General features: G+C 38.5%; 1 protein-coding gene across 1 annotated transcript in view; it reads left to right on the forward strand.

Annotated features, from left to right (window-relative positions):
- The first annotated feature begins 310 nt into the window (after positions 1-310).
- The window catches only part of CD53 (CD53 molecule), a 31,726-nt gene continuing 5,011 nt past the window's right edge, over positions 311-27,025 (forward strand). Inside the window, exons 1-5 of the mRNA XM_068538123.1 lie at positions 311-393; positions 18,119-18,198; positions 19,090-19,278; positions 21,342-21,416; positions 21,991-22,086. Coding sequence (XP_068394224.1) covers positions 18,136-18,198; positions 19,090-19,278; positions 21,342-21,416; positions 21,991-22,086 — 423 coding nt within the window. The 5' untranslated portion in view covers positions 311-393; positions 18,119-18,135. The remainder of the gene's footprint in view (positions 394-18,118; positions 18,199-19,089; positions 19,279-21,341; positions 21,417-21,990; positions 22,087-27,025) is intronic.

Below are 27,025 nucleotides of genomic sequence, written 5' to 3' on the forward strand. Positions count from 1 at the left end.
TGAGAAGCACTGCCCTTTTTTAGACAAAAATCAATGCCAAAATCTCCCCAGAACCCACCAGTTCTCATAGATTCCTGCCTGAACCAACTTGGACTTCGAGTTTTTCCTGAGTTGCAGAGAAGCTGGTTTAGACATTTGGGTGGGTTGTAGAGTAAGCTTCTAAAACCCACAGGGGAAGGATTGTATCTTTGAGGCTAAAGAGGGCGGGCCCAGCCCCACTTCCTCCGTCTCCTCATCTGGGCTTCCTGTCGTCACAGTGTGATCACATTTATTCCCCCTTCACTTCTCCTTTTACACAAATAGCCCCGACATCCGTGTTACCAGCCTTGTCTCGGCGCCTCGTTGATAATCACCAATTCTGCCTAAAGGACTGAGGAAAAGAGTCTGCAAAAGGTAAGATTGGTGATATTTTAATCTGGTTTGAGAGCAGAGACCTGAACCATATTATGTGGGCTAGGGTATCTTCTTAGGAGTCTCTATATACCTCTCTAGTAACTTTACAATTTCCTGAAACTTTTGCAAATATTTACTGCAGGTAGTAAAATTATGAACAAGATTCTAGTGACCCTCAAAAGGCAATCAGGCCGGAAGGAGTTTCAATTAACCGGATTCCCATTATCTGATATCTCTTTGGGTCAGGGCATTTATGTGCTTAAATTGCTTCCGAACTTGAATTTCTCTGTCTGGTCATTTCTGTTGACCAGAGCCATCTGTACAAGATGAAGCTGGGGAGATTTCCTACATGCGCTGGTCTTCAGAAGATTTGTCTTGTGATTTTAAAGTGAGCAGAGAACCAACTATTTTAAATGGCAGCTGGGAGATGCAGATCTTCTTCATTTGAGAAATTTTCAAAAGTAAAGTTAGTGACTCCCACTGTGATTCCTAGAGACACTAAACAGAAGGACTGCTATAAATCATAATACCCAGCTCAGAGTCAAGGACACAGGATATGCTCAGAACCTGTATTTTGAGAAGTAAAAGCTAGACACCACTAAGAGTTGCTTAGATTGGTTGTTTTTAAAGGGCAGGAAGACCACTGTGATCCTCAGGTTTCCCCCAAATAAAATTATCCTTAGTATTCAAAACAAGAATATTGATAAATATAATATGACATGCACCAACTTTGCATGACTTGCAAAACAAACTTGATATTGCAATGATTTCTAATTCAGGCCCCATAACTAATAACTGAGGTCTTATGGACTCAGAAAGTGATAGCTAAGCTTTGGTCCTGGCTTTCTGTAACCACTATAGTCACTGGGGGTAAGGTTACCACAGGGAACTCTAGATGAAAACTTTCTCCTTCCAATATTTGCAAGGATCTTACTGGGAATGGAGAGGAAAGTCCCCTAGAACCATACTCACCCACCTAACAATGAGGCATGGGAATGGGGAAAAGGGCTCTAGATTCCCAAAGCACCTCAGGGGTTATTGCGCTTTGAATTTAAAAAATGAAGACTAGACTTTTTAATGAATTAATTTAATAATCAGATGTTAAGTACCTCCTAGGGCCAGGCACTGTGCCTGGGAGGAAGGGGGCAAAGTAGAAGGAAGATATTTGTCCAGCAAACAATCTTGCCTTTAAGGAACTCCCTTGGGAGATAAGAAATATCAGATATGTATGCAAGGGCTTTGGAAGAGAACTGAGCAAAAGCAGAATCTTAGCTGCTGGCTAAACAAAGAAGTTTTGCTTTCTCAATCTCTACCAGAATCTGCACTATTTTGAAATTGTGGTTGAATTAGAGCAGAGGCTGAACTGAAACATGATTTCCTGTGATGTTTCCTGTGTGGGCCAATTAGAGTATTTAACCTTTAAATGAAAGGATTGGACATCTTTATACCAGCAAGGAATGATTCAAAGCCCAGCCTTTTACATCTACTACTATCTAAGTGACCTTGCATTTGGTAATTGACAAGAGACACACACTGGAAACCTCAAACTCTGTTGGTCTGTAGTTTCTTATGTCTTCAGGTTGACTTCTGACCGTGCAGAGGGCTTCAGACTAGGATCTGAGGTCTGTTTAACCTTCCTCACTCCTACTTTGTAACATGCCAGCAGCTAGGCATATGCTAAGCACTGGAGACCCAAGGATAACTGACGTGGTTAACAATTTCAAAGCATTTGTAGAGTAACATGAAGGACAGACACAGCAATACACAAATATGACACAATGTGATCTTTTCTATAATGGAGCAAGCGTGTGCACAAAATGTAGGAGTTCAGGAGTGTGCCAAAGACTCCCTGGGAGAGGTGACTGCTTGGGTACATTTTCAAGGAAGGATGAGTTTGCTATGGAGACTGGGGGTAATGGCATTTCAGACAAGACACAGTGTATGCAAACTCAAAGAAATGTGAACACCCAGGCATGCTAGAAATGAGAGTAAGCAAATGAGGTTGGACTATAACAAACCATGGTTGCAGGACCACAGGAAGTAGGAAATTTCTCCTACTTGGTTCTAGAACCCCAACACCTGAAAGTGGAAGGCAAGATCTCTAACCAGGAGGGTCCCAAGCCCAGCCCTGGACGGAGCTATGCCTGAAACCTCCACTTGACAGGCTTGATGGAATGTGGCTTGAAATGAGGGTGAGAGTCAGATTTCTTCTTCTTCAACCTAGGTTTTCCCCCTAGAATTAAGTGAAAGGTGGAGCTTTTTGCAAGGTTGCAGCCATTCTCTTTCTCTCAGCTTCTGTTTCCGGAAATGCTGTGTTGATTTAGTTAGGATGGTTTGGTTTATGTTCCTGAATTAGTCAGTCTACAGTACTTCCTGTACCGAGTGAGCGTCCAATTTGTGCAGATCACCATGGGCCTAGAGACTGGACACCTGCCTTCAGGAACCTCCAGGACCCAGCTGCCACTGCAGGTGCAGAGCACTGAAGCAGAGTAATGCAGAGACATTAGACAGCTCTGCAGAGTGGGCCTCCAGGGTGGCTGCTAGGACAGAGGAGGAGAGGATTGCAACTGGAGGTTGGGTGGTCAGTTTGGGAAGGCCATCTGGAAGTAGGCCTTCAGAAAGAGGAAGATAACGTTTTTCCAAAGCCAGTGGGTGAGCCCTCAGGCTGTCCATCTCTGTGTTGGGATATAGAGGCAATTCCTCTATTCATTTCCCATTTCACAGTAGAGTTCCTCCCCAAGCAGTAGCAACAATACATCCTAGCTATGGCCAAAAGTTGTTCAGCCACAATGATACATTTCCATAACCATTTAAAATAAATGCACTATATTCCAAGTGTTAGAATGTTGATACTTAAAGGGAACTTAGAGATTATTTAAGCTTAAATAAAATGTCCAACTCATAGTGGGAGCCCTGTTTTGCTATTATAATGTTCCAATTTGTGTATTTTTCAGGTCAGGTGACTTGTCCAAAGTCATAAAATTACTTAACTAGTTATCTAGAATGTTTCCTGAGTCTCTGTGAAATGTTCTTTTCTCCACACTACACTATACACCTTTTTCTTATAGACTTCTTTTTAAATAGGCATCATTAAACTGTGTTATTTGTTCACGTAAAGAAGTTTCCAGTGCTTTTTAACATAGGTAGACATGAAAATACAACTTAACTATAAATCCAGATGATCTGAAATCAATATGCTAACAAATCAAGTATTTAATATTTATTTAATTTGTCAAACTTTTGTTTGACATTTTATATTTCAGGAGAACTAGATTGAAGAATAAAGGTGAGAAATGATTTTGATAACTCACATCTTTTAAAATTTGTTCAAGTAAATTTGAACTCATGGCTTAATATTTACTCTATATTAGGAACAAATAGAGGCCTTAAAGAATTATCCCATGGTTTATTCTTCTAAAAATAGTTATTGTAGAATCGCAGTATTTATACCATGAGGGACTTAAATCGTAATGATTTCAAGATAGGAATCCTTCAGATCATTTACTTATGTTCAACTTTCTTTTTTATTTTTACCTTTTATTTTGACAAAAATTTGTACTTACAGAAAAGTTACAAAAACAATACCAAGAATTTCTGAACCCCCTTCATTCAGATTTCTCAAATATTAACGTTTTATCGCATTTTCTTTATCCTTCTCCAGCTTTCTCATTTGCTGACATGATATCTTTTCCCCTTAAGTGTTTTAGTGTGTATTTTCTACAAACGAAAACATCCTCTTATATATCCACTTTACAATGATCAAAATCAAGATTTTAACACTGATACAATACTATTACCACTCTATAGATTTTATTCAGATTCCACCAATTGCCCACTAATATTTTTTACAGCAAAGGGAAATCTCTGATCATACATTGTTTTTCACCGTCGTCTCTCTAGTCTCCTATCTGGAACGGTTCCTTTGTCTTTCTTTGTGTTTCATGACGTTGATATTCTTGAAGAGTACAGGCAAGTATTTTCTAGACTGTCTCTCCATTTTGGTATTTCTGATGTTTCCTTGTGACTAGATTCAGGCTCTTCCAACTTTTGATAGGAATATCACAGAAACGGCTTTCATTATCCCACAGAGAGCCTTGTCCACCGTGGGCAGAGCTTGCCTGAACACACCATGGACAGGTCTCTAGGACAGGGACCCTCCACAGCAAAATTCTACACATTTTATGCTAAGGAAAGAGAACCACTAGTCCACTGACTCTGGAACAATGGTAACTGTTTTGTGGAACTGTTCCTGATTTACAGAGAGGCCTTGTTATATAAGTCCCTGTCTCAGCTCAGCTGCTAGGAACATCTATGATTTTTCTGTTGAGTGATCATCTTCCTAAGCTCTCAAATGGAGGAAAATGAGACCCCCCAAGATCATCTGGATTTGTTTTTCCTCATTTTTTCTCTTCTCTTTGCTTCTTCCTTCTTTCTTTTATAAATCACCAGTCCCTCTCCCTTGAGAACAGCCTTGAAAGGAAATTTTCACCGGAACACAATTTCAGGGAAGAATAAGATGACAGACACATTCCTTTGACAAAGTTATGGAGAGGTGAGAGGAAACTAATGCATGAAAGTTGATGGTTTGATTTGGTTTAATTTTAGTATCACCCTTCCCCCTGTAACTGCTTATTACTCCATGAATAGACATACATGCAAAACCCACATCCTACCTCAGCCACTGCTCACAGGGGTTCAAACTGTGAAAGATGGAAGGAGTCCTCCTGGAGGCTCATCACATTGCAGTGGGGGGAGTTGAGTTGGGAAGTGGGAGGTAAGAACTCGGAGCCTGGGACAATGGAAGGAATGTAGGCTTGGGAGACTGAAAGACCTTGGCCTGTGCCCTGTCGTTGCTGATTATTAGCTGGGTGATCTTGTGCCAGTTACATAGGCTGTCTGTGTCTTGGACTTCCTGTTTGAAAAGTGGGGCTATTGACACCTAAGTTACGAGGTTGATATGAGGATTATAAATAAAATTTATTTATGAAGAGCTTGGCATTTTGCAGAGTTCAGTGAACTATATCATTTATCTAAATTTATTTTGTCAAGACGGACATAATTTGGGAGCCCTCATGGAGAACAGATTTCCTTTCCTATTTAGAAAAAACTTATGTTAATAATGGTCCCAATATTGTTCAGCAATGAATTAAAGACCTCCACAGATTCTGTGTAGGAATAAATGGGAAGCCAATAATTACCTTGCTGGATGTAAGAACATTACATGTTCTTCTATGTAAATTAGCAAATAGATCTGTATATCAAGAAATGTCTGGAAAGATGTTCACCAAAAATGTTAATGGTGGTTATCTCTGGGATGTGGAGTTTCAGAAGATTTTATGCTTTCTTCTTTGTACTCTCTTTATGGTTTAAATTTTTTCACAAGAACACACGAAACTTTTTTTAAAAGATATTTACAAAAAATGAAACAAGCAAAGGATACTAAAAAGGCCTTCTGGCACCTAATGTATTTTATTCCTGAAAATCTAGCAGAAATTTCAGAGTCACCCTTAAGAATGGACTGTTAGGGAGGCTCTGAACTTGATCTTTTCCTCAGTTTTCACTGAACCAGGCACCCTGATACTGAACCATCCAGGAAATATTATCTCATTTAACTTTCAGAACAACCTATGAGGTATGTATTAATGAATCACCATTTTAAAGATGAGGAAATTGGAAAAGTTAGAGAGATTAAGGAAGCTGATATTCTTGAAGAGTACAGGCAAGTATTTTCTAGACTGTCTGTCCATTTTGGTATTTCAGATTTCTCAAATATTAACGTTTTATCACATTTTCCACTGCTAGAATTCAAAACTAAACCTGCCCGCGTCCATTACTAGTGTTTGTCAAACTGTTTTCCATGGAACACTATGTTCTCTGAGCTGTTAATAAGTAATCTGTAATATATGAATAGGTTTGTAGTTATATAAGTAGACTTTTCTCTTAGACACCCACAATGTACGTTAGTATATATCAGTTTTCACAGAAGTCACTCATTAAAAAAACTGTTTATTATTTTATGTTTTATTTTTATTTAATCTCACTTCCAAAATTATTGACCATGGATTCCCCTCACTCCCTATGGTTTTGTTTGGGTTTTTTTGTTTGAGGAATATTTATTAACATCTCATAAATCTAATAGTCCGTGTAACACCAAAGCTGTCTTGCTGTGGCTCCAAATCTAAAAGTGGATCATATAAGGCTGGAGAGCAAGAATTGATAGTTTCTTGGAACTTCTGTCCAACTTTAGCCACTTCTAAGCTTGATTACCTTCAAGACTGTATTAGATGACCTGCAAGTATGGGTTAAAGAAAAGAAAGAGATTGAACTAGAAATCCATGAGACAGCTTATCAGCCTGAGCTCTTTGCTTGGAGGAAAATTAGTAAAGGGTGAACTTCCTCCCTGGCCTCCACGTCGGGTGTGGGAGGTGCTGCAATTAACTGCAGTTCAGTCACAGAGGTTTCCTGGAAGCTGACGTCAGGGACTTTCTTCACAGGGCCACATGAGTCACAGATTTTGACTGCAGAGGGGTGTCAGTTTTTCCAGTGGGGTTGGAAGGGGTGGGAACTCAATAACTGACCAGCTACAGTGAAGAAAGGAAAGGGGAATTCTCTCTTGATTTATGTGGCGTTCTCTCTTGATTTATGTAAAAGCTGGGTTAATTGTTGTATATGGTAAAAGTAATAATAATCTTCACAAAACGGGCGGCTTTTCTCCTTCAGTTTGGTGCAAGTCTAAGTGGAAAATCAGGAAGGAGAAAGAGGTTCTTTTTCCTGTCTGTGAAGGAAAGAATCAGTGGGGATATCTGCAGATTTGTGGGCACCTCAGTAGTTGATGCTCTGTGGACAATAGATTACAAGGTCCTGAACAGGATCTGAAGATATTGGACATGAGGTGACTCTAGGAGGCATCTGGTCCAATTTTCTTCTGGGTTGGTTATTTTCCATGTCTAAAAAATTAGTTTAATGGCACAATAAATCTCAAGCCCAAAGCTCCTCACTCTGCAGTGTCATGTTCATTCCACTACACCAGATTATTTAGAGTTAATGAGCAAAGTTCCAGTCATTTGTTCATTCAACCATCTTACTTTTTTAGTGTAATTAGGTACTGTGTTAGGCCTCGAGGATTCAAAGTTGAATCCCTCAAGAAGCTGACAGTCTAGGGAGCTGAGTCTCAGGATGATTAGTAGCTAACCTAATTAAGGGGTCAGAGGGAAAGAAAGGGGCAAATTCCAGCAAAGGACTGCTGAGCAAAGGTAAGGAAGGAAGCATGGAGAAAAGTATTCAATGTTACTTGCTAGATTTTAAAGTATAAGACTGACAACGTTGCAATGAATTTGGAGAGATGGACAGGAGCAAATTAGGAAGGACCTTTTAACATATGTATACATGCATAAAACCATAACTACAAACACTGTAAATTAACAATACTTTAATACAAAAAAATAAAATAAAATAAAGTTGTAAATTTTCCTCTAAAAAAAAAAAAAACTGAAGAGCAACAGTCAGCTCTACCCACCACCATTACCTCCCATCAGGAAACTTGCATGAGCCTCTTAGATAGCCTCATCCACCAGAGGGCAGACAGCAGAAGCAAGAAGAACTACAATCCTGCAGCCTGTGAAATTAAAACCACATTCACAGAAAGATAGACAAGATGAAAATGCAGAGGGCTATGCACAAGATGAAGGAACAAGATAAAACCCCAGAAAAACAACCAAATGAAGTGGAGATAGGCAACCTTCCAGAAAAAGAATTCAGAATAATGATAGTGAAGATGATCCAGGACCTCAGAAAAAGAATGGAGGCAAAGGTCGAGAAGATGCCAGAAATGTTTAACAAAGACCTAGAAGAATTAAAGAACAAACAAACAGAGATGAATAATACAATAACTGAAAGGAAAACTACACTAGAAGGAATCAATAGCAGAATAACTGAGGCAGAAGAATGGAGAAGTGACCTGGAAGACAGAATGGTGGAATTCACTGCTGAGAAACAGAATAAAGAAAAAAGAATGAAAAGAAATGAAGACAGCCTAAGAGACCTCTGGGACAACATTAAACACAACAACATTCACATTATAGGGGTCCCAGAAGGAGAAGAGAGAGAGAAAGGACCAGAGAAAATATGTGAAGAGATTATAGTCGAAAACTTCCCTAACATGGGAAAGGAAATAACCACCCAAGTCCAGGAAGCGCAGCAAGCCCCATACAGGATAAACCCAAGGAGAAACATGCCAAGACACATAGTAATCAAATTGGCAAAAATTAAAGACAAAGAAAAATTATTGAAAGCAGCAAGGGAAAAACGACAAATAACATACAAGGGAACTCCCATAAGGTTAACAGCTGATTTCTCAGCAGAAACTCTACAAGCCAGAAGGGAGTGGCATAATATACTTAAAGTGATGAAAAGGAAGAACCTACAACCAAGATTACTCTACCCGGCAAGGATCTCATTCAGATTCGATGGAGAAATCAAAAGCTTTACAGACAAGCAAAAGCTACGAGAATTCAGCACCACCAAACCAGTTCTACAACAAATGCTAAAGGAACTTCTCTAAGTGGGAAACACAAGAGAAGAAAAGGACCTACAAAAACAAACCCAAAATAATTAAGAAAATGATCATAGGAACATACATATCGATAATTACCTTAAACGTGAATGGATTAAAGGCTCCAACCAAAAGACACAGGCTTGCTGAATGGATGCAAAAACAAGACCCATATATATGCTGTCTACAAGAGACCCACTTCAGACCTAGGGGCACATACAGACTGAAAAGGAAGGGATGGAAAAAGATATTCCATGCAAATGGAAATCAAAAGAGAGCTGGAGTAGCAATACTCATATCAGATAAAATAGACTTTAAAATAAAGAATGTTACAAGAGACAAGGAAGGACACTACATAATGATCAAGGAGTCAATCCAAGAAGAAGATATAGCAATTATAAATATATATGCACCCAACATAGGAGCACCTCAATACATAAGGCAACTGTTAACCACTGTAAAAGAGGAAATTGACAGTAACACAATAATAGTGGGGGACTTTAACACCTCACTTACACCAATGGACAGATCATCCAAAATGAAAATAAATAAGGAAACAGAAGCTTTAAATGACACAATAGACCAGATAGATTTAATTGATATTTATAGGACATTCCATCCAAAAACAGCAGATTACACTTTCTTCTCAAGTGAGCATGGAACATTATCCAGGATAGATCACATCCTGGGTAACAAATCAAGCCTCAGTAAATTTAAGAAAATTGAAATCATATCAAGCATCTTTTCTGACCACAACACTATGAGATTAGAAATCAGTTACAGGGGAAAAAACATAAAAAACACAAACACATGGAGGCTAAAAACTATGTTACTAAATAACCAAGAGATCACTGAAGAAATCAAAGAGGAAATCAAAAAATACCTAGAGACAAATGACAATGAAAACACGATGATCCAAAACCTATGGGATACAGCAAAAGCAGTTCTAAGAGGGAAGTTTATAGCTATACAAGCCTACCTCAAGAAAAAAGAAAAATCTCAAATAAACAATCTAACCTTACACCTAACGGAACTAGAGAAAGAAGAACAAACAAAACCCAAAGTTAGCAGAAGGAAAGAAATCATAAAGATCAAAGCAGAAATAAATGAAGTAGAAACAAAGAAAACAATAGCAAAGATCAATAAAACTAAAAGCTGGTTCTTTGAGAAGCTAAACAAAATTGATAAACCATTAGCAAGACTCATCAAGAAAAAGAGGGAGAGGACTCAAATCAAAAATATCAGAAATGAAAAAGGAGAAGTTACAACAGACACCACAGGAATACAAAGCATCCTAAGACACTACTACCAGCAACTCTATGCCAATAAAATGGACAACCTGGAAGAAATGGACAAATTCTTAGAATGATATAACCCTCCAAGACTGAACCAGGAAGAAATAGAAAATATGAACAGACCAATCACAAGTAATAAAATTTAAATTGCGATTAAAAATCTTCCAACAAACCAAAGTCCAGGCCCAGATGGCTTCACAGGTGAATTCTATCAAACATTTAGAGAAGAGCTAACACTCATCCTTCTCAAACTCTTCCAAAAAATTGCAGAGGAAGGAACACTCTCAAACTCATTCTATGAGGCCACAATAACCCTGATACCAAAACCAGGCAAAGATACTACAAAAAAAGAAAATTACAGACCAATATCACTGATGAATATAGATGCAAAAATCCTCAACAAAATACTAGCAAACAGAATCCAACAACACATTAAAAGGATCATACACCATGATCAAGTGGGATTTATCCCAGCAATGCAAGGCTCTTCAATATATGCAAATCAATCAATGTGATACACCGTATTAATAAATTGAAGAATAAAAACCATATGATCATCTCAATAGATGCAGAAAAAGCTTTTGACAAAATTCAACACACATTTATGATAAAAACTTTCCAGAAAGTGGGCATAGAGGGAACCGACCTCAACATAATAAAGGGCATGGACGACAAACCCACAGCAAACATCATTCTCAATGGTGAAAAACTGAAAGCACTTCCTCTAAGATCAGGAACAAGACAAGGATATCCACTCTCACAGCTATTATTCAACATACTTTTGGAAGTCCTAGCCACAGCAATCAGAGAAGAAAAAGAAATAAAAGGAATACAAATTGGAAAAAAAGAAGTAAAACTGTCACTGTTTGCAGATGACATGATACTATACGTAGAGAATCCTAAAGATGCCACCAGAAAACTACTAGAGCTAATCCATGAATTTGGTAAAGTTGCAGGATACAAAATTAATGCACAGAAATCTCTTGCATTCCTATGCACTAATGATGACAAATCTGAAAGAGAAATTAAGGAAACACTCCCATTTACTATTGTGACAAAAAGAATAAAATACCTAGGAATAAACCTTCCTAGGGAGACAAAAGACCTATATGCAGAAAACTATAAGACACTGATGAAAGAAATTAAAGATGATACCAACAGATGGAGAGATATGCCATGTTCTTGGATTGGAAGAATCAATATTATGAAAATGACTATACTACCCAAAGCAATCTACAGATTCAGTGCAATCCCTATCAAATTACCAATGGCATTTTTTATGGAACTAGAATAAAAAATCTTAAAATGTGTATGGAGACACAAAAGACTCCGAATAGCCAAAGCAGTCTTCAGGGAAAACAACGGAGCTGGAGGAATCAGACTCCCTGACTTCAGACCATACTATAAAGTTACAGTAATCAAGACAATATGGTACTGGCACAAAAACAGAAATATAGATCAATGGAACAAGATAGAAAGCCTAGAGGTAAACCCACGCACCTATGGTCAACTAATCTATGACAAAGGAGGCAAGGATATACAATGGAGAAAAGACAGTCTTTTCAACAAGTGGTGCTGGGAAAACTGGACAGCTACATGTAAAAGAATGAAATTAGAACACTCCCTAACACCATACACAAAAATAAACTCAAAATGGATTAGAAACCTAAATGTAAGACTGGATACTATAAAACTCTTAGAGGAAAACATAGGAAGAACACTCTTTGACATAAATCACAGCAGGATCTTTTTTGATCCACCTCCTAGAGTAATGGAAATAAAAACAGAAATAAGCAAATGGGACCTAATGAAACTTCAAAGCTTTTGCACAACAAAGGAAACCATAAAAAGATGAAAAGACAACTGTCAGAATGGGAGAAAATATTTGCAAATGAATCAACGGACAAAGGATTAATCTCCAAAATATATAAACAGCTCATGTAGCTCAATATTAAAAAAACAAACAACCCAATCCAAAAATGTGCAGAGGACCTTAATACACATTTCTCCAAAGAAGACATACAGATGGCCAAGAAGCACATGAAAACCTGCTCAACATCAGTAATTATTAGAGAAATGCAAATCAAAACTACAATGAGGTATCACCTCACACCAGTTAGAATCGGCTTCATCAGAAAATCTACAACCAACAAATGCTGGAGAGGGTGTGGAGAAAAGGGAACCCTCTTGCACTGTTGGTGGGAATGTAAATTGATACAGCCACTATGGAGAACAGTATGGAGGTTCCTTAAAAAACTAAAAATAGAATTACCATATGATCCAGCAATCCCACTACTGGGCATATACCCAGAGAAAACCACAATTCAAAAATACACATGCACCCCAATGTTCATTGCAGCACTATTTACAATAGCAAGGTCATGGAAGCAACCTAAATGCCCATCAACAGACGAATGGATAAAGAAGTTGTGGTACATATATACAATGGAATATTACTCAGCCATAAAAAGGAACGAAATTGGGTCATTTGTTGAGACGTGGATGGATCTAGAGACTGTCATACAGAGTGAAGTAAGTCAGAAAGAGAAAAACAAATATCGTATATTAACACATGTATGTGGAACCTAGAAAAATGGTACAGATGAAACAGTTTGCAGGGCAGAAATTGAGACACAGATGTAGAGAACAAATGTATGGACACCAAGGGGGGAAAGTTGTGGGGGGGTGGGTGTGGTGGTGTGATGAATTGGGCGATTGGGATTGACATGTATACACTGATGTGTATAACATTGATGACTAATAAGAACCTGCTATATAAAAAAAAAGTTTTTTTTAATTAAAATAAAAAGATGCTAAGTTGTGAAAGCAATAGAAAAAGAATACAGACTGCACGCAGTAGCTACCTAAAAAAATTTTAAAAATAACCGTCACTACAGTCAAGGTAACAAACATATTCATCACTCACAAAAGATTATTCACAGTCTTTTGTGATCTCTTCTTCCTGTCCTTCCCTGCTCCCCCTCTATTTACCCCACCCCATACTCCTCTACCCCAGTCCCCAGGCAGTCATCCATCTGCTTTCTGTTGCTATAGTTTTCATTTTCTAAAATGTTATATAACTGTAATCACACATTAGGTACTCCTGTTTTGTCTCACTTCTTTCACTCACTTTAATCATTTGGAGATTCATCTATGCTCTAGAGTGTACCAACAGTTCATTCCTTTTTATTCCTGAGTAGTATACCATTATATAGTTATACCACTGTTTATTTATCCATTCACCTGTTGTTAGAGCTCTAGGTTGTAAATTAGCTTCCTGGACCTAATTCCAATATATGTGTGTGTGGCGGCTTCCCCACACTAACAAGCAATCCTTGGAGACCAGCAGAGTGTCCAAGAATTCAACTCAATTCTGACACTGTCTACCCAGAAATAGAATCAGATTCCATTAGTAAAGGGCTCAGTCCCACAAGACTTCCTTCCACTTAAGATACCAGTCCCAAGCCCAGGTTGTTACCTGTGCTTCTGACCTACATCCTATAAGTCAGAAGTTCCCATAACCTCTTTTTGAAATCTGGATAGAAGCCTTTTATCTCATATGTGATTTGGAAATATTTTCTCCTCATCTGTGGCTTGTCTTTTCATTCTCTTAACAGTATCTTTTGAAGAGCAGAAGTTTTTAAAAATTTTATGGAAGTCCAATTTATCAGTTTTTTTATGGATTTTGCTTTTGGCACCTTATCGGAGAATTCTTTGCCTAACGAGGTTGCAAATATTTTCTCCTATATTTTCTTCTGGAGTATTATAGTTGTAGGTTTTATGTTTAGGTCTATGATCTATTTTTTTTTTACTTAATTTTTGAGATATATGTATCCAAATTAATTTTTTTTGCATATTTGCAATATCCAATTGTTCCAGTATCATGTTGAAAAAATATCCTTTCTCTGTTGTATTAACTTTGTATCTTAGTTGCAAATCAGTTGTTCACATATCTCTAGTTCTCTATTCTGTTCCATTAATCTATTTGTTTATCTTCATGCCAATACTATGCCTTCTTTATTGTAACTTCATAGAAAGTAGCAAAGTCAGGTAGTGCTTGTCCTCCACCTTTGTTCTTTATCAAATTTGTTTCTGCTATTCTAAGACCTTTGCATTCCCAAGTGAATTTTAGAATCAATATTCAAACGTCTACAAAGAAGTCTGCTGTGACATTGATTGCAATTACAATGAATCTATAGATAAATTTGGGAAGGATCGACATTTTAACAGCACTGTCTCTTAGCCCATGTACATGGTATATCTCTCCATTTATTTATATCTTTCTCAATTTCTCTCAGCAATGTTTTTTTGTTTATTTATGTTTGTTTTTGTTTTTTAGTTTTCAGTGTGTAGGTGTTTCACATCTTTTGTAAGATTAATTCCTAAATATTTCATAGTTTGATGCTATTGTAAATGTATTTTTTAAAAATTGACTTCTGATTATTTGTTGCTAATGTACAGAAGTAGTATGGATTTTCTTTCTTTATTTAAGTATAGTTGATTTATAATATTGTGTTATTTCAGGTGTACAGCATAGTGATTCAGTATTTTTGCAGAATGTACTCCATTATAGGTTATTACAAGATGATGGATATAATTCCCTGTGCTATACAGTATATCCTTGCTGCTTATCTATTTTATATATAGTAATTTGTATCTGTTATCCCATACCTTTAATTTGTTCCTCCGTCTTCCCTCTCCCATTTGGTAATCACAAGTTTATTTTCTATATCTATGAATCTGTTTCTGTTCTGCATATACATTCATTTGTATTATTTTTTAGATTCCACATGCAAGCAATATCATATAGTATTTGACTTTCTCTGACTTATTTAACTATGCACAGTATTCTCTAGGTCCATCCACATTGTTGCAAATGGCAGTATTTCATTCTTTTTTATGGCTAATATATATATATATATAATATATATATTTCTTTATTCAATTCAATATCTCCTTTATTCAATCGTCTGTTGATAGGCACTTGGGTTGCTTCCATGTCTTGGCTATTTTCAATAGTGCTGCTATGAACATTAAGGTGCAATTATCTTTTTGGATTAGAGTTTTTGGTTTTTCTGGGTATATAACCATGAGTAGAACTGCTATATAATATGGTAGTTCTATTTTTAGTTTTGTGAGGAACATCCATAGTTCCTTAGTGGTTGCACCAATTTACATTCCCACCAACAGTGTACAAGGGTTCCCTTTTCTCCACATCCTCGCCAACATTTGTTATTTGTAGACTTTTTGATAACAGCCATTCTGACAGATGTGAGGTGATACCTCACTGTGGTTTTGATTTGCATTTCTCTAATAATTAGTGATGCTGAGTATCTTTTCATGTGCCTGTTAGCCATCTATCTGCATGTCTTCTTTGGAAAAATGTCTGTTCAAGTCTTCTGCCCATTTTTGATTGGATTATCTGTTTTTTGATATTGAGTTGTATGAGCTGTTTATATATTTTGGATACTAACCCCTTGTTGGTTTCATAATTTGCAAATATTTTCTCCCATACCATAGGTTGTTTTTTTATTTTGTTGATGGTTTCCTTTGCTGTGCAAAAACTTTTAACTTCAATTAGGTCTCATTTGTTTATCTTTGCTTTTATTTCTTTTGCCTTAGGAGACTGATGCAAGAAAATATTGCTATGATTTATGTTGAGAGTGTTCAGCCTATGTTCTGCTCTAGGAGTTTTATAGTTTCCGGTCTTACATTTAGGTCATTAAACCATTTTGCATTTATTTTTGTATATGGTGTAAGAGAATGTTCTAACCTCTCTATTTTACATGTGGCTGTCCAGTTTTCCCAGCACAAGTTTTTGAAGAGACTGTCTTTTCTCCATTGTGTATTCTTGCCTCTTTTGCCATATATTAATTGACCATAGGTGCATAGGTTTATTTCTGGGCTCTCTATTCAGTTCCATTGATCTATGTATCTGTTTTTGGGCCGATACCATGCTGTTTTGATTACTGTAAGTTTGCATTGATCTTATGGATAAGATCTTATAGAAAACCCCGAAAGAACTTTTTGGCCAACCCAATAGTACATGTGACGTCTGGGTTATAATCCCAGCTTTGTTCTTTTTTCTCTGTACATTGACCAAGTATCTCCCAGACTAAGGTATATCTATGGATAAATATTTGTTTAGCTAGAATTTTTAATTAATTTAACTCTTAAGATGTGAAATTTACCAGTCCTTATCTCCAAATTTTTGAGATTCCTTATGATAGCTCTTTGCACAGGCAATATCAAGTAATGAAAGATGAATTTGTCAAGTCCCAAAGAACAGTACTAACTGCCATGGAAATACAAAGATTTTCAGCTGGATTGATGAAGGAGGTGACATTCAAGTGAACACATTCAAATGAGTGTAGTCTTTTTGAGCAGCTAACCCTTGACTATGAGGCCTGGGAAATACTCAAATCCATCTAAATAAACTTGGGTTCCATTTATTGAGTACTGGTCATATATCAGTCTCTGTGGTATGATTTAACCTTTACTTCTACCCTATAATGTATAAGTATTACCCCATTTTACACAGGGATAAATTGTAACTGGAAATGTTAAGTAGGTTTACAAATCTCACACACCTGTTCAGTGGCATATGTGAAAGTTGACTTCAAGTTTGACTTCAAAGCTTATGTAATAAATCACCATACTTTTATTTTTTTTTACCTCCTAAGCATTTCCAAATAAAATTAAAATCCACCTTTATTTTAACTTGGTTTAAGTAATTATTAACAATTAAGAATAATTCTGAGGGTCAAGATAAGAAGGAAGGGAAAAGAGAAGGACAAGATAAAGAAATAGGAAAATGGTATGAGATAGATATAAGTATTTGACCTTTTTAACAGAGAAGATTACTCTATTATGTAACATAAGTAGCTCATCAGGCTTATTTATAGCCTGAATGAACCATCCCTTAAGACCATCTGATTTCTGGGTATCTTGACACTGTAACAAGGGTATGATGGATTATAAAAGCAATCTATGCACTAGAAAAAGCATAGTTCTAATGGGAGAAAAAACAATAAATTTACTTTCTTGCTTTGTATATCAGTTTTATGTGCAGTTTTAAAATATGAGTCATGCTACAGAAACTCATTACTTCTGAGAGAAAATTCAAAACTGTGTATCTGGATCTCTAGAATTGAGGACCAGACTTTGGATACTGATGTCCTCACTGAAAAACAAAATTCTATTTTTAAAAAATTCAAGCTCTCATTGTAATCTCTTTTTGTTTCTTCACTGGATATTTGTTGGTCAGTGTTATCTCTGCTGTAAGATTGACATTTTCTGGAGGATAGCTATTGCTTAGTCATGTTTATATCTCCCACAGCACCTAGAACAGAAAACACCATATATGTTTCTTCAGTAGAAGAATGAATGAGGCATAGATATGTTCCCCCCGTTTTCATGTGGAGAAGTTCATAGACCAAATGTAGTATGTATATGCATCTCAGGGTATTTAAGAAACTGGTGGATCAAGTCACTGACTTTCTCCACAGCTGATTGACCAGCCTATCCCTGATCCCAGGGCTGCCTTCAGTCCCTGAGCACTGGCCTGGTATGTGTCACTGACTCACCCTCCTCTAAGAATGGCTCTATTGCTTACTTCTAGAGTGCTTAATTCAAGGTTAAGCATCTTTAGCTTGTTGAATTGAAACAAACGTGAGTGTCCAAGATGAAACAATTGGTTCCTCAGTTCAGAGACTAAAAGAGCAAGACGTTTGGGGAAACTTTCCAGAAAAGATTCACAGCTCAAACCCAAGGTGATGCTGGAGATCTTTGAACCCTGGACATATGTGTCCTCTGATCTCTGGTGCCACTTTGCAGAGCCAGGTCACTTATGTCCTCTTTTCTTCCTTCTACTTTTTAGGTCAAGAATATCTCAGCATGGGAATGAGTAGCTTGAAATTGCTGAAGTATGTCCTGTTTTTCTTCAATTTGATCTTTTGGGTAAGTCTGTCTCTTCTGAGCATGGTTGAACTCACCTCTTCCTAGCTACACTCTACTTCTCTATCCTCTCCTGAAGAGCCTGGTGTGGAGTGGAACCCACACATGCCCAGGTCAGGTGCAGTATACCCAGCCTAAGAAGAAGGGAATGATAATTTTCTCCCCTCTTTCCATCCTGCCATAGTATAAGCCTGCAAAATTGAAAGATACCAGTGCAGTTGGGGATACTGTTCCTCTGGGAGCTTTAGGCTATTACTGCTCACTGCTGACATCTATGGGTGAGAAATCTAAGACTCTACATTCTCTGTATTGAATGGCTCTTTTTTTCTTGCTCCCCCAATGCCCAAACCTGACCCCCTGGAAAAAATAGCTGATTGAAAAGGAAGTCACCTTTTCTGGGGAGGTGTCACTATACCAGATTCAGCAATTGAATTTCAGACATAGAATAGGTTGGTACTCATGTTTCTATGAGAAGATTCTTAAAAGTTTGGCTTCTCTAGTTTTCTGCCAAGAAAGATGAACTTCTCAACCAGGGTATTCTCTTTACATGGTTGTGGTTTCCAAAGGGAAGACCATATAGAAGCAGCTGAGGGAACAAGGAGTAGAGATCTGAATCATGAGGACCTGTAAGCAAGAGTGGGAATCTGATGCATGAAGATACTGTGTTACCCATAGGAATGAGCTTTCCCTGGTATCTGATATGGGTAAGATGAGGCATGAGTGGGACATCCAGGAGATGATAACTTTTTTTCTAGGTGCATGGGGAAATCTGGGTAAAGAGTTTGTTGGGTAGAACCAATAGAAAAAGGTGATTCTAATCTCAATTAAGTGAGTATGAGGAGATATTCAAGAACCACATTTTATTTCAGAATGTTATGTGATTCTTCCTTTCAGCTCTGTGGCTGTTGCATTTTGGGCTTTGGGATCTACTTCCTGATCCATAACAACTTTGGAGTGCTCTTCCATAACCTCCCCTCTCTCACGCTGGGCAATGTGCTTGTCATCGTGGGTTCCATTATCATGGTGGTTGCCTTCCTGGGCTGCATGGGATCCATCAAGGAGAATAAGTGCCTGCTTATGTCGGTGAGTTACTCTCACAGCTGATGTGGTGTCCTAAGTGGGGTGACATGATGCCTTGGCTTAAGCCACAGGCAAGATGTTTTCTGGCAGCTCACCTATTAGTGCAGGGAAATCATAGGAACATAAAATTGGCATCTCAGGTCAGTCCACTCTGTCTAGACCAGTAGTATTTTGTTTTTGACTGGGGTCCCAGGGATGGATAAGAGAGGGCATTGCTATCCTCCTTGACATCCATGTTACACTGTTAATGACGACCTTGTCATTATAATTTGCCTTCATAACTTTTATTTCTTTTTTATTCTATAGATTTCATCATTTATTTTATTTTATTTTTAAAATTTTTATTGGAGTATAATTGATTAACAATGTTGTGTTAGTTTTGGGTGTACAGGAAAGTGAATCTGCTGTACATAAACATATATCCACTCTTTTTTTGTTTTTAGATTCTTTTCCCATGTAGGCCATTACAGAGTATTGAGTAGAGTTCCCTGTGCTATACAGCAGGTTCTTATTAGTTATCTATTGTATATATAGTAGTGTTTCTATGTCTATCCCAATTTCCCAATTTATCCCCCCCCCATTTCTTATTTATATCTGGTTGAAATCAACTGTCATCCATCTGCCTAAATCCTCCTCACATTATTATATATTTCCAGGATCTGACTCAGAGTCACTAACTGATGGAAAATATAGTCTCTAGATTCTTCTGAGTGCTGTAACCCTCCTAAAATGGCAGAGGATGCTTACCTATCTGATATCTGCACTAGATACACCTTAGTTTGAGTGACCCAACCGGGTGAAGGCCTAGGCTGCAGCCATTGAGGTCTGACATGAGAGATGCTAAAGCTTTTCACTTGCTCCCTGTCAGTTACCTATCCTAAGGAGCACCTTTAGACTTCGGTTTTTCCTGTAAGATCTATGGAGGAAGAGCTCTTCATTTCTCTGGTGTGCTCAGAACAGAGCTTGGTATAACAGTGCCACTCTATCCATAAATATGGATTCCCAATCACCTTTCTTTTTCCTCAAGTCATGTGGTTAATCTTCTTTCCATTATGGGTCAACTGTTAAACTGGAGTCAAGAGATAGAATAAGAGGGCTTCCCTGGTGACACAGTAGTTAAGAATCCACCTGCCAATGCAGGGGGCACGGCTTCGAGCCCTGGTCCGGGAAGATCCTACGTGTCGCAGAGCAACTAAGCCCGTGTGTCACAACTACTGAGCCTTCACTGTAGAGCCCCGCGAGCCATGACTACTGAAGCCCGTGCGCCTAGAGCCCGTGCTCTGCAACAAGAGAAGCCACCGCAATGAGAAACCGGCGCACAGCAACGAAGACCCAACACAGCCAAAAATAAATAAATTAATTAAAAAAGAAAAAAAAAGGGGGATAGAATAAGAAAGTCCTTGTTCTCAGATAGTTCCCAGACTAGTGGCAAAAGATGGAAGATTATAGACTTGGGAAAAAGGTTTTCAGCAGTCAAATTTTGTGTTGGGGTAAAAATTGAAGGAAAGTGAATAAGTGAAAATGTGTTTTCTGTTAATTGTGATTAGCGTAAGCACCTAGAGTTGGAGATAAATATGAGTTAAGACCATGATTAGAGCACCTTTTCTCCCCATCTGTACAGGGCTATTCTCAACCTCTACCATCACCTTCCTCCACCCCAAAATAGCCCTTTGCTTGCCGAAAGGACCAGGCCCCAAACTCTAAAGACACATGGTTTAGTTTACTAGTTTTTGCTCAGTTGTTTCAATAGGCTGATGCCAAAACTTCTTCACTGATTCAACAAATGGTATTGCCTATTCATTATGCACATGTAACTCAGTAGGCACAATGGGAAGAAGAGAACAAAGTTAGAAGACAGCTGATCTGCCCTCTAGAGTCTTGGAGTCTAGTTGTAGGAAAAGAACAAATATTCCTCACAAAACAAGAGAAAGCTTATGAAGGCTCGAACAGGCAGGAACAGAACCTGCAGCACATGTGCAGAGACATGCCTGGATGCTCCCAGGGTGAAGTAGAAGTGGGGGAGGAATGAGGATCAGTGCTGTGAGCATCTCTCTGCTTTGCCCCAGTTCTTTGTCCTGCTGCTGATTATCCTCCTTGCTGAGGTGACCTTGGCCATCCTGCTCTTCGTGTATGAACAGAAGGTAAGTTATAGAGAATAAAACTCATTGCTGTATTGCTAAGATTGGGTAGTGTGCAGTGGAGAAGAAATTGGCACAAAATAAGTCCTATAATAGAGTTAGAATCAAAGTAGAAGGATGAAGGAAAGAGGGATTAATTGCAATTGGGGAGAGAAAAAAAATCATGAAGGAGATTGCATTTGAGTGGTGTTTTGAAGGATGAATAGGAAGAACAGTAAAAAAACAAGTTTATCTTCCTCCTAGTTACCTATTTACTTTTCTCCATGTGTTTGGCAGTACAGAATATCTGTCTCAGTGCCTAAGAGAACACATGCTTTGATTGTCCATTTTCCTCCTTTGTAAAACCAGAGTTCTGGATGGACAAGAGACCACTGTGTACTTCTTCCTTCAGTGGCATCTCATCCTCAGCATTTCTTCCTATATATAAGCTCCCTCCCCTCACTTCCTAGTTCTGAGGAGACCATTTGGAAGGGAGGAGCAGATGGAACCATTTTATTAGCCTACATTAGAAAGTCCTTGTTCCTTGAACTCACTTGCTTTTTACAATGTCTTCTCTGCTGGAATGTGCCCCACCCAGCTGAATGACTATGTGGCTGAGGGTCTGACTGAGAGCATCCAGCAATATTACTCAGACAACAGCACCAAGGCGGCATGGGACTCCATCCAGTCATTTGTGAGTACAAGTGGAATCCTCCTCAGCTCAGCCCAGACATAATTTTCCAACCTCAGTCCCTGGGGACTAGACGGGTCTTCCTTTCATGAAAGTTTCAGAATCTAAGGTCCACAGCCCCTAGGTTCAGAATAATGCTTGGCTGTCACAAACAGGAGAGCACAGGAATCAGCTTGATTGGTACAAAGTTGTCTACATTCTCTCTTTTACCCTTCACCCACTCAGGCTCATTTTTAAAGCCCTACTAAGATGTAAGAAAGACCCAAACATGTTATACTGGATTCGTTTATGTATTTTCCAAAATTTTTCTGAAAACAGAAATTGTTTAATGCAAGAAATCTTTTTTGAAGTCCTGAGTATCCCAAATCATTCTTGTTATCTAGCTCACCAGCACCCCATTCCTCATGCCCTAACCCACCAACAAACATATATATTAAATTGGTATTCCTGCTTTGGTGTGTTGGGGTCAGGGAGCCAGCATGATACTGGCATAGCTTGTGCCTCAGACAATACCATTATGACCACATGGAGTCGCCTGTGGCCCTGCTATGCCTGCTTAGTGTGGAGTAAAAGAAATAACAGGAATTAAAACCCAGAGACCAGGATTGGGTGGTCTTGGAAAAGTCACTTAACCTTTCTGGATCCCCAATTCTTTCTTTTTCTTTCCTTTTTTTTTTTTTTAAAAATCCTGTTTAGAAGCCTTCTTATTATAGAATTTCTAGACTTATACAAAAGAAAAGAGAATAATAGAAAAATGAATCTCTGGGTACATATCACCAAGCTTCAATAGTCAACATGTTGCCGATGGTGTTTTAGCTAACCCTCTATGCTTTTTTTGCTAGTATTTATTAAAGCAAATAATAGATATTATATCATTTAAAATTAAATATAAAGATAAGTTCTTTTTTCACAAACACTTTATTTTTTTAGAGCAGTCTTAGGTTTACAACAGAACTGAGAGGGAGGTACAGAGATTTCCCATATACTCCCACACATGCATAGTCTCCCCCATTATCAAATCGCTCACCAGAATGGTACATTTTTTTAAATGAAGAATGAGCCTACATTGACACATAATTATCACCCAAAGTCCATAGTTAACATTAGGGTTCACTCTTGGTGTTGCACATTCTATTCATTTGAACAAATTTATAATGACATATGTGCATCATTATAATATCATACAGAGTAGTTTCCCTACCATAAAAATCCTCTGTGCTCTGCCTATTTATACCTCCTCCTACCCTCATCCTTGGCAACCACTGATCTTTTTATTGTCTCCATAGTTTTGCCTTTTCCAGAATGTCATATAGTTGAAGTCATACTGTATATAATCATTTCAAGCTGACTTCTTCCACTTACTAATATACTTTTAAGATCCCTCCATGTCTTTTCATGGCTTGATAGCTCATTTACTTTTAGTGTTAATATTCCATTTTCTGGATATACCACAGTTTACTTATTCATTCTCCTATTGAAGGACATCTTGGTTGCTTTCAAGTTTTGGCAATTATGAATAAAGCTGCTATAATCATCCATGAGCAGTTTTTTTTCTGTGGACATAACTTTTCAACTCCTTTGGATAAATACCGAGGAACATGATTGCTGGTTCATTTGGTGAAAGTATGTATAATTTGTAAAAAACCTCCAAATGTTCTTCCAAAGCATCTGTACCATTTCTCATTCCCACCAGCAATGTATGGGTGTTCCTGTTGCTCCACATCTCATGAGTATTTAGTGTCAGTGTTCCAGATTTTGACCACCTTCATAGGCGTGTACTGGTAGCTCATTGTTTTAATTTTCATTTCCTTGATGACGTATGATGTGGATTTTCATATGTTTATTTGCCATCTGTATATCTTCTTTGGTGAGGTGTCTGTTAAGGTGGTTGGTTCATTTTTTAATCAGGTTGGTTGTTTTCTTATTGTTGAGTTTTAAGAGGTTTTTTTTTTTTTTTAATATTTAGGCAACAATCCTTTATCAGATGTGTCTTTTGCAAATATTTTCTCCCAGTCTGTGGCTTGTCTTCTAATTCTCCTGATATTGTCTTTTGCAGAATATAAGTTTTTAATTTTAACTGAGTCCAGCTTATCAATTATTTCTTTCATGGGTCATACATTTGGTGTTGTTTCAAAAAATATATAATCATAACCAAGATCATGTAGGTTTTCTCCTGTATTATCTTCTAGGATTTTTATAGTTTTGTGTTTTACTTTTAGGTCTATGATCTATTTGGAGTTAATTTTTGTGAAGGGTGTAAGGTCTCAGTCTAGATTTTTTTCTTTCTTTCTTTCTTTTTTTTTTTTTTTTTGCATGTGTATGTCCAGTTATTCCAGCACCATTTGTTAAACAGACTATCTTTTTTCCATTGTATTGCCTTTGCTCCTTTGTCAAAGATCATTTGACTATATTTATGCAGGCCTGTTTCTGGGCTCTCTAAATCTATTTGTCTATTCTTTCACCAATACCATACTGTCTTGATTACTGTAGCTTTATAGTAAGTCTTGAAGCTGGGTAGCATCAGTCCTCCAAATTTGTTCTTTTTCTTCAATATTGTATTGACTATTCTGGGTCTTTTGCCTCTCTATATAAACTTTAGAATCAGTTGGTTCATATCCATAAAATAACTGGCTGGGATTTTGATTGGGGTAGCACTGAATCTATAGATCAAGTTGGGAAGAACTAATACCTTAACATTGAGTCTTCCTATCCACGAACATGGCATATCTCCCCATTTACTTGGTTCTTTGATTTTGTTCATCAGAGTTTTATGAGTTTTTTCCTCATACAGATCTGTACATATTTTGTTAGATTTATATTGAATACCTAAGTATTTCATTTTGGGGGATGCTAATGTAAATGGTATTGTGTTTTTAATTTCAAATTCCACTTATTCATTGTTGTAATATAGGAAAGCAATTGGCTTTTGTATATTAACTTTATGTTCTGCAACCTTGTTATAATTGCTTGTTAGTCCCAGGAATTTTTTATGTCAATTCTCTTCATAGATGATCATATCACCTGTGAACAAAAACAGTTTTATGTCTTCCTTCCCACTCTGTATACTCTTTCTTTCTTTCTTTTTTATATTTTTGTGTTCCCCTCTAAAGTTTTCACTGTGTACATCTCTTATTTTCCCTAATTCAGTTAACATTTTTATTACCAATATTTTGAACTCTTTATCTGTAAATTATTTCTATTGCATTATTTATTTATTCAGGGGTTTTCTTTTGCTCTTTCAGTTGAGAGCAGGTCCTCTGCCTTTTCATTTTGCTTAACTTTCTCTGCCTCTATGAATTTAGGTGAAAGAGTTACCTACTGCAGTCTTGAAGGGGTGTTGTTATGTGGGAGTGTCCCTGTATAGACTATGCATGCCCAAAGCCTTTGGTGGGAGAGCTGGATTTGATGGGGATGAAAGTCACGTCTTTCCTTAGTGTGTGCTGACAGCTATCACCTTGGTGGGGAGTGGGACTAGAGGTGGAAGGGCTAGATCTAGAGCCAGATGTAAGGTGGAACTTCCCCTCTGCTCAGTGATCACCACTGCCCTATCAGTGGCAGGGTCTGATCCAAGTTGCTGGAGCCAAAGCCCTGAGAGTCAGACCTGAACTGGCTCTGTTCCCTTAGTGTGTGTTTTCCCCTCTGCCTGCACTGGGACCCTTGACCCAGAAAGGGGAAGTGCTGAAGCAAGTGGGACCCATATGGGCTTTTGGCTCATGTCAGCTGAAGACAGACATCTGAGCTGTCTTTGATGTGCTGCTTCACAGACACCTGCAATTGTTTCCCTCATTCTGCTCAGAAGCAGCCTTGGCTGCAAATCTCCTTGTCCCTCACAGCCAATCACTGCCCCCAGCCCCTGCCTCCCCTGCCTTGTTGTGGAGCCACACCTCAGGGTAGGTGGGGTCCACATGGACTCTCAGTGTATGGCGGGCGGGAGGGAAGGTGGTAGAACAGCCTCCATCAGAGATCTAGGATGTTTCTGATGCACTGCTTGAGTAAACACCAACAATGGCAGCTGCTGCCCCACCCAGGCTCCGCCACGATACTGGGTCACCTCTGTGTCCCACGGTTTGCATCTTCTCCTTGGTCATGGCCACCCCAGCTCCAGTGTTGCACTGTGACATGGAATGAGTGGGGCCAGAGCGTTTGCTTGGCTTGGGTTAAGGCATGCGAGTAGGTGGTTGCAAGAAATCTGGCAGCTGCTAAAGCAGACATCTCTCCACCCTGCCTTGGAGGCAAGCCAGCATGCATGCGCTCCTCACGAGTGGAGTCCAGGCTTCCACAGCCCTCCTGTTAATCCAACCAGTACTCCAGTCAGACAAGGCACCTTTTCTCCCAAGCATAGGACCCCACGACTGGGGCTCCAAATTTGTGGTTCTCACCACTCACTCCCCAGGGTCGGTATCCCACCCATGCATTCTCCCTTTCACTCTGAGTCCCCTCCCAGGGGCACAGGTCCTGACCTAATCACTTTTTTTCCCTTCCTACCCAATTATATGTGTATTTTTTTTACAGCCTTGGTTGTACAGGAGTCCTTCTGCCAGTTTTTAGTTAGTTTTCAGTGAGAATTTTTCCACATGTAGATGTAATTTTGATGTGTTCATAGGGGGAGGTGAGCTTCACGTCCTCATACTCCACCATCTTGATCAATCTCTCCAGGCCACTTTTTTTTTTTTTTTTTTTTGGCTGTGTTGGGTCTTCGTATCTGTGTGAGGGCTTTCTCTAGTTGCGGCAAGCGGGAGCCACTCTTCATCGCGGTGCGCAGGCCTCTCACTATCGCGGCCTCTCTTGTTGCGGAGCACAGGCTCCAGACGCGCAGGCTCAGTAATTGTGGCTCACGGACCTAGTTGCTCTGCGGCATGTGGGATCTTCCCAGACCAGGGCTTGAACACGTGTCCTCTGCATTGACAGGCAGATTCCCAACCACTGCGCCTCCAGGGAAGCC

Source organism: Eschrichtius robustus, chromosome 3, assembly GCF_028021215.1.
Source record: "Eschrichtius robustus isolate mEscRob2 chromosome 3, mEscRob2.pri, whole genome shotgun sequence".
NCBI lineage: Eukaryota > Metazoa > Chordata > Mammalia > Artiodactyla > Eschrichtiidae > Eschrichtius > Eschrichtius robustus.